The 16,643-nt window shown below is 42.0% G+C and overlaps 1 protein-coding gene across 1 annotated transcript in view; it reads right to left on the reverse strand.

The window, feature by feature from the left end:
* Positions 1 to 210: 210 nt before the first annotated feature.
* The window catches only part of NFU1 (NFU1 iron-sulfur cluster scaffold), a 35,191-nt gene continuing 18,758 nt past the window's right edge, over positions 211 to 16,643 (reverse strand). The window contains exons 4-8 of the mRNA XM_075276150.1: positions 13,982 to 14,048; positions 13,772 to 13,886; positions 11,722 to 11,785; positions 9,344 to 9,518; positions 211 to 1,077 (exon numbers count right to left, since the gene is read on the reverse strand). Coding sequence (XP_075132251.1) covers positions 1,015 to 1,077; positions 9,344 to 9,518; positions 11,722 to 11,785; positions 13,772 to 13,886; positions 13,982 to 14,048 — 484 coding nt within the window. The 3' untranslated portion in view covers positions 211 to 1,014. The remainder of the gene's footprint in view (positions 1,078 to 9,343; positions 9,519 to 11,721; positions 11,786 to 13,771; positions 13,887 to 13,981; positions 14,049 to 16,643) is intronic.

Here is a 16,643-nt window from a genome sequence, read left to right on the forward strand (position 1 = left end):
TTTTTTGAGCAGTGTATTAAAAAAAAAAAAAAAAAAAAATTCTTAAAAAAAATGTGTTTACCATAAAAACTTTAAAAAAAATAAATAAATAGGACACTTTTGTGTCAGGGTCATCTGACTCATGTGATCTGTAAGCAAAGCCCCAGAGGCAATTACACTATATGTATATATCACACAGATAACGTTCATGTATGGATAACTTTATACTTTATTTTACTCTTAGGGTGCATGCAGACTACGTAACGCCGGGCGTGTATGAGAGCCGTACACGCCGGCATTACGGCAGACTGCCGAACACTTCCCATTCACTTCAATGGGAGCGCTCGTAACAGCGGCGTTTAAGAGCGCTCCCATTGAAGTGAATGGGAAGTGTTCGGCAGCCCTGCTGTAACGCCGGCGTGTACGGCTCTCATACACGCCCGGCGTTACGTAGTGTGCATGCACCCTTAAACAGATAAATAATTTGACAATACCATTCATAGATTACTTAGGCCCAGTTCTCATGTGCGTTTGGGCCATTCCGTTCCCCTATGTGCATGAAATAAGTCCTACAAGCAATGCTTTTCTCTGTATTTTTCGTGCGGAAACCACACAGATCCCATTAATAATCTAAGAGGTCTGTGGGTTTCCTTAGGTAGCCGCTTTTTTATGCAGATAGGGACCACCTGAATGGAAACCTAAGTGGACTTGCCAAACAGAAACTCGAATGCAAAGATTAGGCAATAAAATGTAAATGTGCGCTTCAACAAAAAAAATCTAGGTCATCCATTCCACACTAAAATGAAAAATACATAGAGAACATGACTATAGGCCTCATAGGTCATTAATAGAAGAGTCCTGGTTTCCCATAGGAACCCACCAGAGCCCAGCTTTCACTTCCTATACTGGACTGTGCAAATAAAAGCTGGACTCAGATTGGCCGCTTGTTCTCAGAGACGCATTATATACCAGAGGCACATAATGGGAAGAAGGATAAGCTGTATCAGCAGTGTTATGGCCTCGCTATTAGGAAGTTCAAGAAGAGGTGGAGGGGTTTTGGCCCACAACTTCATTTTCGTCATCATCACCACCAATTACCTAAGAAGGAAACAAAAAACCTTCAGTTAATAAAGTGCAGCTGATATTACAATCAGATATTACAGAAGACTAGAGTTGAACTGCTACTTATTTACAATTTAACGTAAAAAGTTGGTTCAAAACTTAGCTCACTTTCTGGTGGCACATTCTTTTTATTTATCTTCTGTTTCCATTGAAAAACAAGGCTTTTAAGCAACACTCGGTAAACAAAAATTCCAGTTCATAGCATCTGTTATTATTTGCTGCTCCACTGAAATTTTTTGTCTAGCCCCCACCATCCCTGAGCAACAAGCGCAGTTAGTTTTGGTGCCTGATATGCTTTTTAGCAGTGTCAGGCAGGGGGCGTGACTCAGAGTTCCAATCAGAGGCAGCCGGTGTCAGGGCTCAGAATCACACCTCTTATCTGATTCTGCCTGACCATGCCCTCCTGACAGTACAGGGACTAAATAACATATCAGGCACCAAAACTAACATCATTGATTACTCAGGAATGGTGGGGGCTAGAGAAAAAAATTCAAACTGAGCCAGATTCAGTGGTGGGGCGCCTATTAAATTATGTAAAGAGCTGGACTTGTGAAAGGGCCTTCTTAAGGGAGCAAATCTGAGCATTGGTCCACCGGAATACACAGTGAAGCAGCCATTTTAGTGTGAAGGAGAGGGGACTTGAAATAGCAAAATGAAGGAGGAAAAGGAGTGCTTTAGGTATGTATACATCTCCATTACACCAAAAAGTTATCAAAGACTGACTGGGGAAGTCACTTTCGTGGAGAGTGAAGAATGACCAGAGGATAAAAGGATCACTGCGCTACTCCGTAAATTCTTCAAACAATCACGTACTTTATTAGAATTTCATATACACGACGCTTAGGGCAGCGTTTCGGGGGTAGACCCCTTTATCAAGTGTATAACAAATACACACGAGTACCTTATTGATACAAGGCATAAAACCAAGTTATAAACAAAATATTAAACCAATTTATGATACACAAAATACAAAAGAGAACACGATAAGGGAAGATTGTATACATATAACAAGAATATTATCACAGAACTAGAGTTGTCTGGGCAAATATGAAAATGTCTAAATAACTATTGCTTAAAGCATAAAGGACAACCAAAGTGATTGTCTGGTCCTATTCCTATGTTCAATCCCTGGATTAGAGGACATGGGAATTACAATCCAATGAAGCTCCTACAAAGGTATCATACCAAAAACCTCTCCACTCCCAATAGTGTTCCACTGGTTGAGTATAAAGAACTTAGTAGGATCAGTGGATCTTACCTTACAGGCTGTCACAGGACGGCTTTCCTGTAGGGGCTCTGGTATGTGGTTGTGCTTGCAAAGATTGCAAGACTACCGTGTGTGTTTACCTTTAAACGCTGCTAGTGCGCGCGTAAATTCAATCACTCACTGCGCATGCGTATAGTTCAAAGCGCTACCGCTGTTCTATGTGCTTGATAAAAGTCACAAGGATAGGGGACTTCCTTTGTAGCTTGTCCTATGAATACTAGTGTTCATTAAGGTTATTTTTGTGTCTAAAAAAGAAGAAACAGCCTGATTGGGATCCTACAGGTCCATATTTGCAGAGGATACTAAACTTTGTAAGGTAATCAATAATGAAGAGGATAGTAGAATATTACAGGGGGATCTAGGAAACTGGAAGCATGGGGGAGACTTGGCAAATGAAGTTTAATGTGGACAAATGTAAGGTAATGCACTTTGGTCAACGTGATAAAATGTATGACTATGTACTTAATAGTAAATTACTGGGTAAGACTGTCAATGAAAAAGACTTAGGGATTTTGGTGGACAGCAAGCTTACCTTTAGTGACCAGTGTCAGGCAGTTGCTTCCAAGGCAAATAAAATTATGGGATGCATCAAAAGAGGTCTAGATTCTCATGACAAGGACATAGTTATGCCTCTATACAAATCACTGGTACGGCCACACTTAGAATATTGTGCGTAATTTTGGGCCCCGATATACAAGAAAGACATAAGTGAACTTGAAAAAGTGCAAAGACGGGCAACCAAAATGATTAGGGGAATAGGTGGACTGGAGTACAACGATAGATTAACAAACTTGGGGTTATTCAGTTTAGAGAAAAGACGTCTACGGGGAGATCGAATAACAATGTACAAATATATGAAGGGACAACACAAAGAACTTTCTAAGGATATTTTTACTCCTAGGCCAGTGACAGTGACAAGAGGACATCCTCTACGTCTGGAGGAGAGAAGGTTTCACCAGAAACATAGAAGGGGATTCTTCACAGTAAGAACAGCGAGGCTCTGGAAGTCTCTGCCCCAGGAAGTGGTGATGGCGGATTCATTGGACAAGTTCAAAGTGGGCCTGGGTGCCTTTCTTGAAGAGAACAATATTACGGATTATGGATTCTAGATTTTAAGGACACGTTGATCCAGGGTTTTATACTGACTGCCAGATTTGGAGTCGGGAAGGAAATTTTTCCCCTGAAATAGGGCAGTTGGCACGAGCCTCATGGGTTTTTTTTTTTTTTTGCCTTCCCCTGGATCAACACTGTAGGGATTGTAGGGTTATAGGTTGGACTTGATGGACTGATGTCTTTATCCAACCTCATCTACTATGTCACTATGTAACATCAGGTTATAAATACATGATATATGAATACATACATAAATAAATAAAATACATTTGGCATCAACATTAATTACACAGATCTATATATACACACAAAATCAAGGCATGTTCAATTATAAAATGACTAAAATGCATATATTAATGGTATAAATAAATAATTATAAAAAAAAAATGCACATATTTATACATGATCTCGCACGAAATAGATACATGTACCGTTAGTGAATACAGAAGTCCTAACAAATAATATAAAATACAGAGTGTACATATAAAACGGTTCTGAGAATCTTAAGGGGTTTTAAGTTAATTTTAAAGAGGACCTTTCATCAGATCGGGCACATGCAGTTTTATATACTGCTGGAAAGCTGACAGTGCGCTGAATTCAGCGCACTATCGGCTTTCCCGATCTGTGCCTGGTGTGAAGCGCTATCGGTCCCGGGACCGTAGGGCTTTACAGTCAGAAGGGCGTTACTGACTGTTAGCCAGGAACGTCCTTCTGCCTCGCGGCGCCTATCGCGCTGTACAGTGTGAGCGGGGAGGAACGCCCCCCCCCCCTTTGCTCACACAGCTCATCCATAGATGAGTATTATAAGGAGAGGGAGGGGGCCTTCCTCCCCGCTCACACTGTACAGAGCGACAGGCGCTGCTGGGCAGAAGGACATTCCTGGCTAACAGTCAGAAACGCCCTTCTGACACTAAAGTGCTACGGTCCCGGGACCGATAGCGCTTTACACCGGGCACGGATCGGGAAAGCCAACAGTGCGCTGAATTCAGTGCACTGTCAGCTTTCCAGCAGTATATAGAACTGCCTGTGCCCGATTTGATGAAAGGTCCTCTTTAAGATCTAAGTATAAAAGTTCAATATGATACATCCTCAAGCGCTTCGTTAAGACCGTCCGGGTACAATGTATTACATTTGAATATCCAGTACTTTTCCTTTTTTCGCAATGCTTCAAGCCTATTTGGAGTATTTACCGCAATCTGTTCTAGTGGGGTTATCGTGTAACATGAGAAGTCACAATTCTGCCTGAGTTTTGCATGTCTGGAGATACTATGTTTCTCATATCCAATGGTTATGTTTGACCATATGTTTCTTAGCCCTATCTCTTAGGGTCATGGTCGTACGTCCCATGTACTGCAAGCCACACAGGCATGTTAGAACGTAAATAACATACGTGGATGAGCAATCCAAGCTAGTTTTGATGGAGAAATTTTCGTTTGTGGAGGTGCTGGTAAGTAGGCTCTGGTTGTGTTATATTTAGCCAACATTTGCATTTAGGGTGTTCACATTTGTAGCTCCCTCCCTCTTTGTTCTTAATGGTGTTTTTCGTTTTAGTATGTTTCCTTAGTCTACTGGGGGCGATATCACTTTTCATTGTTTGTGCCCTCCTGTAGCTGATCTTTGGTTTCCTGGGGAGAGCCTTCTTTAGATGTTGGTCATTAAGCAGTATATGCCAGTGTTTTTCTAAAATTTTACAAATGGAGAGATGCGCGACATTAAAAGTGGTAATAAAATTATGTTTAAAATCACCATCTGGTTCAGAAATCTTTTTTTGAGGCTAGGCAATCTTTTTGAGTAATTTTACCCGCCTTGGATTGTGCTTCCTCAATGGTGGAATTCGAATAGTTCTTTTGTTTGAACCTGTCAGGGATTATTTTGCTTTGCGCTTGGTAGTCTGTAGCATCAGTGCAGTTTCGTCTAAGTCTTTTAAACTGCCCAAACGGCACGTTTTTCTTCCACTTATGGTAGTGGAGACTTTTATAGTGCAAAAGACTATTACGGTCTACCTTTTTAAAAAAAGGTTTTGGTCTGGACCCCTCCTTCACTACCTTTTAGGACAAGATCCAAATACTCAATCTCTGTCCTATCAATCTTGCCTGATATCTTGATGTCCCAGTCATTGTTATTCAGGTATGTAGTAAACTCCTGGAAAGATTCCACTGACCCTTCCCAGATAAATAATAGGTCATCAATATATCGTTTATACATTTTAATGTTACTTGACCAGGGGTGTGGGCCTAGAATAAAAGCCTCCTCATACTGCCCATAAAAAGATTTGCGAAGGCCGGCGCAAATTTCATCCCCATGGCTGTGCCTTTTGTCTGAATAAATATTTCATTTTCGAAGGTGAACACATTATGTGATAAGATGAATTCAATGCTCTCCAATATAAACCTCCTTTGGTTTTCGGGCATTGTACTATCGCTAGCCAAATAACTGTGGATTGCTTCTAGACCCTTTTTATGTTCAGTATTGCTAAGTGGAAGAAAAACGTGCTGTTTGGGCAGTTTAAAAGACTTAGACGAAACTGCACTGACGCAACAGACCACCAAGCGCAAAGCAAAATAATGGCTGACAGGTTCAAACAAAAGAACTATCCGAATTCCATGGCTGGCGGCAAGGAACACCCCCTCTCACAGTACAGCGCTATAGACACTGCTGTGAGGAAGGGCGTTCCTAACTGACTGTCAGAAACGCCCTTCCGACAGTGAAGAGCTACGGTACCGGCACCGATAGCTCTTCACCGGGGGCACAGAATGGGAAAGCCTACAGTGTACTGAATTCAGCGCACTGTTGGCTTTCTAGTAGTATATTACACCGCATGTGCGTGAGGAGGTGAAGGGTCCTCTTTAATACCATATATAGTTTCTTTATAGCTTTTAGTATGTCTTCACTGCCTTCCTGTTTTAGTAGGTTATTGCCCTTTACATTTTTACTTGTCCATATTTTTTTCTATGCCATTTACTGCCACAAGTTGTGTATTTCTCACATTAAAAACGTAAGATATTTTTTTAAAATATCCCATTTATTGTCTGTATGCTCATACTTGAGAGCACTGCCCCAGTCAAGGAGGCTGAAGTTGGGGCCAAGGCTACACGTTGCAATTTCACAGTGGATTAGCCACATCAAACATCCCTGGGGGTTAGCCTACAGTGAAGCACACATTGTGGTACAGGGGAATCCACACTAAAAAAAAAAAAAAAAAAATTCTTGTGCTGTGGGTTTTAAACATGTTGCTGCATGTTGAGCTGCGGACGTCATCCAAAGGGAGAAACTTGGGCTTGCCGCATAGGAAACGATCCTAGAAACCGGCAGCACATACCAATCGATTTGGTCTGGTTTTTTTTGCCACAAACTGGTCTGCTGAGGGATGTCCACCATGGACGTGCTACTGACTGCTCGTAGTGTTTGGCCTTAGCCCGAATTGGTTTAGTATAAAACACTGTTGGCTTCTGCAGCCCCTGCAATGTGAGGGACGCCAGTTGTGCTTTCCGCCTGACTTGTGTTTTTTTACAATCCTTTCTAAACAAACTGTAACCTTGTAAGTAAACCACCCCGCCATAGCCGTCATCTAGCTGTGTCTCAGTTTTCCGTACCAAGTCATATTTTCCCTCAGACATTCTTAATTCTGGATAAACTATTTTTATTAGTTAGGCTTCTAGCATTGGTCACCGTGTCACTTTTTAATTATTTGTTTTTTAATTTTGTCCTTACTGCCCTCCACTCTAGTTTCATTAACAAATCCCAGTACATTATATTTCCTTGCCCACTATATCTGTAGCTAGCCCCTGCCCAAATCCTAATTAAGATCATCTTCCAAATTTCTAGCCCTCATACAGTATAATGCCTCCTTAGTGGCCTCCCATTTCCTACAATGTCCCCCTCCTGGGTGCCCCTACACTAATCAAATCAAACAAGCTTTATTGGCACATCCAAATAGATATTTTGCATTGCCAAAGCTAGTAAAGTGGGGGTGGGGGTGATTTGGGGTATAACAGTCCGTAGAGTCTCATCTTCCTCTTAGTTGGTGACCACTATATGGGGAGGTGGGCTTGGGTGGGGGAGGTGGGTGATTTAGGGGTATAACAGTCCGTGGGGTCTCATCTTCCTCTTGTTTGGTGACAGCTGGACACGTATTGGGCAGCGATCTCCACAGTGGCCTCTTCTTCTCCCAGTAGGATGTAGTTTCCTCTTCTCGTCTGCAGATATGAAGTCTGGGATGTGGGCAGAGAGTCTTTGGTAGTAGACGGCGCTCACAGCTGAGTATTTGGTGCAGTGTAGCAGGAAGTGGGTCTCGCCTTCTAGGGCCCCCTGGTCACAGTGCTGGCACAATCTGTTCTCCCGTGGCTTGTACGTCTGCCTGTGTTGCCCTGTCTCCATCTCCAGGCTGGTGATGCTCAGTCTGTACCGGCTCAGGGTCTGTCTGTGTTTTGGGTGGGGTATTCTCTCTAGGTAGGTGGCCATGGTGTAGTCCCTTTGCAGGGATTGGTACACGGTGAGTTTCTTGGAGTTATATACTCACCTTTCCCCATTTTCCTTCTGTTCTTTTATGGCTCAGCTCCCGGAGGTCTCAGGTGACAATAGGTGTGTTGTATGGGACGTCACTACATTGCGCCTACTGCTCCCAAGACACCGATAGTAGAGACAGGGGCTGAACAGTGAAGCAGGCAGCGGAAATCTCCCAGCTTTACAAGTGTACTCAACACAGATGAGTCATGACATACTGAAGCACCCCGGACATATTGTCTTGACCAGCAGGACAGCACTCTAAATGGTGGACTGTCCCTGTATCCTAATGGGGCCCCTGTTACAAGTGCACCATTTGTCCTATGGTTAAAGCAGCCTTGATCCCATTTCTATTGAGGAGCCTGTAGCCTACAGTGTAGTCAGCCCAGTTCTGCCAATGCCTTCTTCCAACACCCTTGACCAATTTATTTACCTGTCTTTTGGTCTAAGAAACTGCAATGTTTAAGGACCTTGCCCTGAGCTTATGGCATAAAGTTGATCATATCACACAGCTGCTGGTCTACGATACACAGATATTCCTCCTCCACACCACACATGCACACTATGCTTTATCTGATCCTCCCCCCCAACATGGACATGTGACCTCTGAAATAAACCCTGGCTGTAGAGGTGACCCACTACCGCAACAGGTCGTCTGCTGCGATCAAGGACGTTATTGCTGTAGTAGATGTGAGATCGATAGCGTAAGATATGCATGACTTGTTTTATTATTTTAACCCATTCTGTGCTGCTTTAAAAATGTTTGGCTGAACTACTTCATTGATCAAAAGAAAATTTTGAAAGCAAACCAATACAACAAGTTATAGCTGCCGCACTGACATCTAGAGGCCACTATGTGACCTGCACTATGAAATACAGTTGTCAAATCAGATCATAAAGATCACACGCAATAACACCCAAAAAATATTTTATCCAACATTTCCTTATCTTAAAGGGAAAGTCAGCAGGTAAAATCAACAAATTAAGCCAGAAATCCACGGAACAGGGATTGTAACCACATGCCCGACAGTCATCTACTACGGATTCTCAGGTGATATCTGCTACCATAATAACTCTTACTCACAGCCTGTCCACTGCGGAGCGATGCTTCCACTGAATTACCTGAGTAGGTATCAGACCACTGCAGATCACATACTGATGAGCTATCCTGTGGACAAGTCATCAGGATGAGAGAACAAGAGAGGCCTGTGTCTTCCCTTGTTCTATTAAACAAAGCTTGCCCAGGGTAATAAAGGCAATAAAGGAATGAGGTCGACATAAGAAGAATCTCCATACGATGCCATAAATCCCAGCACCTGTATACATGTATAAGCTAGGATTCAGGAATAGTTAATGTACCTGCTCTACCCCCTCTACTTCCGGGATATAGAACTGCAGCATATTCTGAATGCCGTTCTTCAGTGTGATAATGGAGCTGGGGCAACTGGTGCAGGACCCCTGGAGCTTTAGCTGAACAACACCATCCCGAAAGCCTTTGTACAGTACATCGCCGCCATCTTCTTGAACCGTTGGTCTATGGAAATAGAGAGATCAGACGAGATTATGTTATTACATGAAATAATAGGTTACATTACACACCTAGCATAGGGATAGTCTCTTTAGCTTCGGGTCCTGCACTGCACTGAACTCTAAACAGCGTCCCGGAGCTGCACAATACAGTTTTAGAGCCAGGAACCTTGACTTTACATCTATGTGGGCTACAGAAATGATCTTGGCCTTATTTTAGAGATATCACTGGTTAAAGCGGAGGGGCATAGACTGGCACATTCACCCGTGTGCACAACACGTGCAGGAACGGAAGGATCTTATTATTATCCTGTCCTTCTCACCTCAGATAACCCCATGGGAGGGGATGCTATGGACTTATGTTCATGATATCCCCCACTTCCCCCAATGTTCATCAGAAGTATACTTGCCGTTTAACCCCTTATATGCTGCAGTTAATGCTGATTCGAGCACCTAAGCTGTTTAACAGAAAAAAAAGGAAAAATAATCTATTTTTCCCCCTTGTTAATGAAAAAAAAAAAGTCATTTACCATAAACTTCAGATGCCAGAATTGAAGTTTTCTAATCATTTTGCCTCAAACAATAAGTAATAAAAACTGATCAAAAAGTCTTATGCAACCCATAGACTATAAGGATATACATATATATATATATATATATATATATATATATATATATATATATATATATTGAACGCGGGAATGTGGAGAGGGATAAGGGATAACATGGGTTAGATAACTAAAGGGTTAAAAAAAAAAAAAAAAAGTGACAATTTCGGAAAGGTTTTTTTGCGATTTTAATGTAACTGTTAGGGGGTTAATCCAAGACCTTCTTCGCAGGTTACTGTTTTACATTAGTATCTACAACCAGAGCAGGTGCAGATCTTTCCCTGATACCATTAGTATTATGTCTGTGCAGCCTCCACTCCTGGTTTTGACTCACATTGACACAACACACTGACATGTGAATAAGGCCTGAGGGTCTGCAGACAGATACTGTATTATCAGGATTTTTGGGCGACATCTGAATACAGTTGGGTTTCCTTTCACATTCCAAACAGATAGGTAAGTTGGCATGTAATACATCCCAAACTGCACCTCGTAGTTGGTACACAATTAAATTGAGGTGTAGTACATGTAGTTATTTTTTACTCTAGACGCACAATTGATGAACCAGTCCTGCCACACCTATTACTGGGAGCGCTCGCTGCTTAGTGTGTCATGAACCTGACCCAATGACACATTCTCAGCTATTATTAGAGTGAATCTGCAGTATCATGAATTCCAATGCTTGTGTCAACCAAATCCATGACATCAGGGTCCCTGAAAACACAACGTGGCAAGGCGGGGAGACCTTGGCATGACATCTAAACTAACATACTGTACATGTATGACTGCATAGGAAGCACCAGTTCTGCTCGAAAAATGAAAGGTGTGTAGCCGTCTACTATGACACAACGTTATACAAGTTATCTGTACTTTTCTTCCTTCACATTCACATACAGTAAGCTTCTTTTATCCCTGTTTGTACCATCAAAAACCCAGAACGCTAAAATTTTTCTGTCGACATAGCCATATCAGTTATATTTTTTAATAACTGCATATAATGTACAGAACTATTTGGTGGGGTGGAATAAAAAAAAAAACCAGAACCCTACAGATAGATAGATATAGATAGATAGAAAACAATGCTATAATATAGGCCCATTAATAAAAAAAAAAAAAAAAAAAAAAATGAATGTTGAAAAAAAAAAAAAATTATATAAAAAATAAAACAGAATATCACAAAGCAATGACTTTCATTAAAAGTGATCGTAGAACATTTCGTTTATACAAACAATAACATTTATTTGTGAAACTGGAAAATCCCTTTAACTTTCCTATTTTATACTGAGCTGACGTGCAATGTTTTCCTTTCTGGCACGTGCGGGGTAACCACAGAGACTTTTTGGGGACTGAATAAACCACATACACCAATATCTATGTCATGCATTGGATTGAAAAGTGGTAAATACACGTGCTTATATTGATGTGACCGATCATTTGTCTACATGACCGACAGAGAAAGGTTTACCACCAGGTCTGATGCCAGAAAATGTTCAGCAGAATGAACAGATAGTAATAGTAACCATAGCCATGGGGAGAATGTGGCCATCTACAGCAGACAGTATACTATCAGAACGTATAATAGCTGGTATAGCTCCCAGTTACCTGATTCTGGTATCCAGGAGTTCTTTGATCATTGCCACAATCTCATCATCATCTTCCGACGCAGCTTTTGCAGAAAACATATGTAAGAGTTAGCCAAAGATACTATGGATTCCGTATAATAATCTTATACAAGCAAAAGAAGAAGCAAAGTGAGGAGCAAATATGTAATTCCTGTTATTTCCCCTTCACTCACCAGTGTTTAAAGAGGACCTTTCATGGTTTGGGCACAGGCAGTTCTATATACTGCTGGAAAGCCGGCTTTCCCGATCTGTGCCCCGGGTAAAGCGCTATCAGTCCCGGTACCGTAGCTCTTCACAGTCAGAAGGGCATTCCTGACAGTCAGTCAGGAACATCTTTCTCCACAGCAGCATCCTGATAATATTTGTCTATGGACGAGCACTGTGAGCAGAGGGAGGGGGCGTTCCTCCTCGCTCACACTATACAGCACTATAGGCGCTGCTGTGGAGAAAGACGTACTTGACTGACTGTCAGGAACGCCCTTCTGACTGTAGAGCGCTACGGTACCGGAACTGATAGCTCTTTACACCGGGCACAGATCGGGAAAGCCAACAGTGCCCTGAACTCAGCGCACTGTCGGCTTTCCAGCAGTATATAAAACTGCCTGTGCCCCAAACCATAAAAGGTCCTCTTTAAATGACATCGAAAGGTAGAAACAGTAGCTGTAATTTCAAGATTTTTTTTTTGCACCGTCTTGGCAGCATTTTTGTAATCTACTTTACTAAACAATTGTGCTTACTTTTCTTAAAAAGAAAAAAAAAAAAAACTAAGAAAACCAACAACTTTACTCTAAGGCTTCATTCACATGGACATGTGCTTTTGTCATAACAGCTAGTACACTGCCCCACTATTTCCTATGGCCTCATATATACACTAATATCTATCTATCTATCTATACACGCACACACACAGGTCCATGCATAGGGCTGTGACCCCAATGGAAAAAAACTCTGGACAAGTCCAATTCCTTTCTGTTTTGCGGCCTGGGCTCGCTGTAGGACATCAATGGGTCAGTGGCAGCACGGTGTGCACACAGATATCGTCCTATGTGTGTGAGCTGTTTTCCCAATGACTTGTGTGAATTTAGCTTAAATTCCCTCTGTAGCAATGCTCTGACTGAGTGATGCCAAGAACAGTCTGTCTTCACTATGTATAAGACGTACTATACCTACTCCGAATAAAGTATATTCCAAAAATGTTCTCAAAATCTCCCCCAACACAATATTAAAAAGAAAAAACAAAACATCAAAATAACAGGGAATTAAAAGGAAGGACAAGATGGGACTTTCCTTCCTGGAGGCAGATGTGTGTACTGAATAAATGACACGACAAGTTGAGTTTTATGTAAATATATTGTTTAAAGAGATTATTCAGGATTCTTAGGATAGGTCAACATCTAATTCCCAGCACCCCACTGACCAGCTGTCTGACGACAAAGTAGGAACTCTGCTTTAAAGTCCCAGAAAACCCTTTATTTATCTTGAACTGACCCAGAGTTAACGTCCAGGTCAATGGCCAAAATTCTACAGGTTTCAGAGCTGAAATCTCCTGTTATTTCTTGCCAGCTCGATATCATGAGACAGCTTAAACATATAGTACTGCACTATCCTACCAGATAGTCAATCACTGTATACAGTTCACACTGGTTTTATTAGTGAGATGAGCATATGGTTTGTTGGACACCCCAGCCAAGTACTGTATGTACATTACAGTGGTCCGGCATATACTATATCCTGCGATCAGTGTAACTTGAGGGACAAATATACAAAGCTTCAGTACAGCCATTTTTTATCCCCCCCTCTCCTCCAGTTGAATAGTGTAGAATGAATTAGGGAGTCACCCATTTACCACCAGTATCAGACATGGGCACCACATAGAGATTACTGGAAGATTCCCCAACTTTCTGTTCTATCCATCAGCCTCCAGGCACAACAGGACCAATCAGGCTGAGAGCACATTATTATTATATTCATAAATAATGTAACATCAGTCCACAAGCATAGATGAATAAATATGGGATATAAATGCCTACCAGTCTCATTGCGAGGGGCGTCATCTGTTATTATGGGGAGGCCTGAAGAATAGAAGTCCATGATGGTGGCATAGACGTCAGGCTTGATCAAGTTCCAGTCTAGATCTTCACTCTCCTATTAAAGAGCCCAATATAATCAGTCACCTCCATCCATTCAGACAGTCCTTAGGTCACCAACACAGAGACAGACAGACTTATCCCTGACATTACCTTTGTAATAGTAATGAAATCAGTCCCCAGGAAAACGCTCTTAACTCCTTCAACTCTAAAAAGATGTCTGCAATAAATAATAATGAAAAAAAAAGGTCAATATTACAATAAGCACTTTGTTAAAACCTAAAGATGAATACCCACTATTGAATATCTGTGTTTAATCTGTATTTCATTTTGACATTAGTAAGTATCTTCACTTTACTGTAGTATACCACAGAACAGGTTTTTTGGTGCAAGGCAACCCCTGTATATTGGTTGTTTGTAAATTTAAAAAAAAAATAATAAAAAATTAGGCTAAAATCAGCAAATGCAACAAATAATAACAAAAAATTAGGAGTCCAGTGGGCAGCCACTAACCGCCACCTCTCCACAACACTCCCTGCGCTTTGAGTTTGTAATTGCCATTGATGAAGTTCTCATACGCCCTCTAGTGATGGTTGCAGGTAGAAACAGGTTTAATACCTCTGTCTACAAAGGAGGTTTGGCTCTCTGTATCAGAAAGGTGAAATCAAATCCTACTAATCCTACTAATAAGTTTGTGTGTTTGGATGTTTAGATGTTTGCGAGTTTGGATGTTTGTTCCTCAATCACGCTAAAACGCCTGGACGGATTTGCGTGCAATTTTCCACAAACATAGTTTTCCCTTGGGATTGAAACATAGGCTACTTTTGGTGCCACTAAACCACATGGCTTCCTAGCAGGAGACTCACAAAAGCAGGACTCCTAACCCCAGCTATAGACTCACACACACTGCCTCGCATTTCCTGTCACAACCTGCCTGCACACTCCTTACTGTCACCTCATGGGTAGCCCTCACTCTACTCACTCACATTTACATATAGATTTCCACTCGAGGCCCATTGCTCCTGCCTGCAATTAAAATGGACTGGGATTGCAGGCATTAACACTTGACCCCCCTCCCCCTCAATCACCCCTTCCCCTTACCTTCAACGTTGCAGACCGGCTCCTTCCTGCTGACCTCGCAGGAACCGCTGCCAGCCGGGAGCATGCTGAATGCTCCCACGCCTGTGTTTAGAATACTACTATCCTGTCCATAGCCCAGCCGCGATAGTAAGGCACACAATCTCTCATAGACAGCAATACACTTGGATTGCCGTCTATGGGGGCTTGCAATCAAATGATTGCAGGTTCACACCCCTCAGTGGAACGAAGAAAAAAGTTTAAAAAAAAAAAAGAAAACAATCAAAAAAATCATCCAACAACACATATAAAACTCCAAACTACTGTGATGCATATACATATTAGTTACCATTCCACCCAAAAATGCCCCGTCTACTAATAAACTATTTGCCCTACTCCCTCAACGTCACACTCACACGGAACAAACCACCATTTTGGTTCACACTTTGGACCATCATTTCAATAAAAGCTCATCTAACCAATACACATTCCCCAGAATGCTATATCTACCGTTAATCTGGCCCCGCCATATTGTGGTTGCAAAAAAAACCCCTTAGGGAGCCGTAACACGGAGTAAACGCGCATGTATTTTGCCAAAATACACGTGTAAAAATACACGTGTCAAAATAAGACTCCCATTCACTTAATTTTACACGTGTATTTTACACAAATACACACGCATTCGCTCCGTGTCAAGGCTCCCGTACACTCAGTTCACACCACCGTCTGCTCTCCGTTCATGCGGTTCCATCTTCTGTTGTCACACAGTTCTCCCCTAAGCGCGGCTGATGCTGGGTTCACACTACCGTTCAGCACTCCAGATTAGGTTTCCATCTTCTGCATGCAGAAGCCGGAAACCTGTCAGACCGGGTCCGGCCATGAACGGCCGTGAGTGTTTTATGCTCTCCGCCGCAAAACCGTTTTTTTAAAAAAAAAAATCAGACACAGAGTCCTGCATGTCCGACTCTGTGTCTGGTTTACAAAAAAAAGGTTTTGCAGCGGAGAGCATAAAAAGGTCCAGTATGTACATGTCTACTTTACCATAGACCAGCTGAAAGTAACAAAATAAAAAGCCTCCAAAAACAACAACAAATTGTCTGTATTACTACATACACAATATAACAGATCCCATTTGCTATCCTAAATATATAGTAATTTATGTATTAGCACAAAACTGAAGATCTAATCAACAACATAATGATAAAAAGGAAGCCTAAGACCCCGTTCACACGGGGCACAGGACCGCGTATTTTGGTCCTGATTTTGACGCGGGAAGCCATGTCAGAATAGGACCAAAATGCGCCAACCGCGACAGTCGTGGCTTCTCGCTCTGAAGTAGGTACAAATGAATGGGCCTAGTCCAGAGCGTGCTGTCGCGAGGTGGATGCCGTAGCTGGATCAGCCGTGGAATCCACCTGAAGAAAGGGCAGCTCACTTCTTTTTTCGCTAGCGGGAACAAACCGCTAGCGGAACAGAACGATAGCGGTCTACATAGACCTCTATTGTGAGGGGGCGGATTTTGAGGAGGATTCAGCACCAAAAGCTGCCCCCTCTTGCCCCGTGTGAACAAGCCCTAAAATCTGTTACTATGCATTATGCCTAGCGCAGGGCATGAGGGGGTTCTTTGATACTGCTCCATCAGATCCAGGAAAAAAAACAATGGGGAGATTTCTCATGAGGGGCATTTTTAAAGTCATTTTTGTTGGAATAATTTGGGACAAATTGATAAAATGTCAAC

Source organism: Leptodactylus fuscus, chromosome 5 (assembly GCF_031893055.1).
Source record: "Leptodactylus fuscus isolate aLepFus1 chromosome 5, aLepFus1.hap2, whole genome shotgun sequence".
Classification (NCBI taxonomy): domain Eukaryota; kingdom Metazoa; phylum Chordata; class Amphibia; order Anura; family Leptodactylidae; genus Leptodactylus; species Leptodactylus fuscus.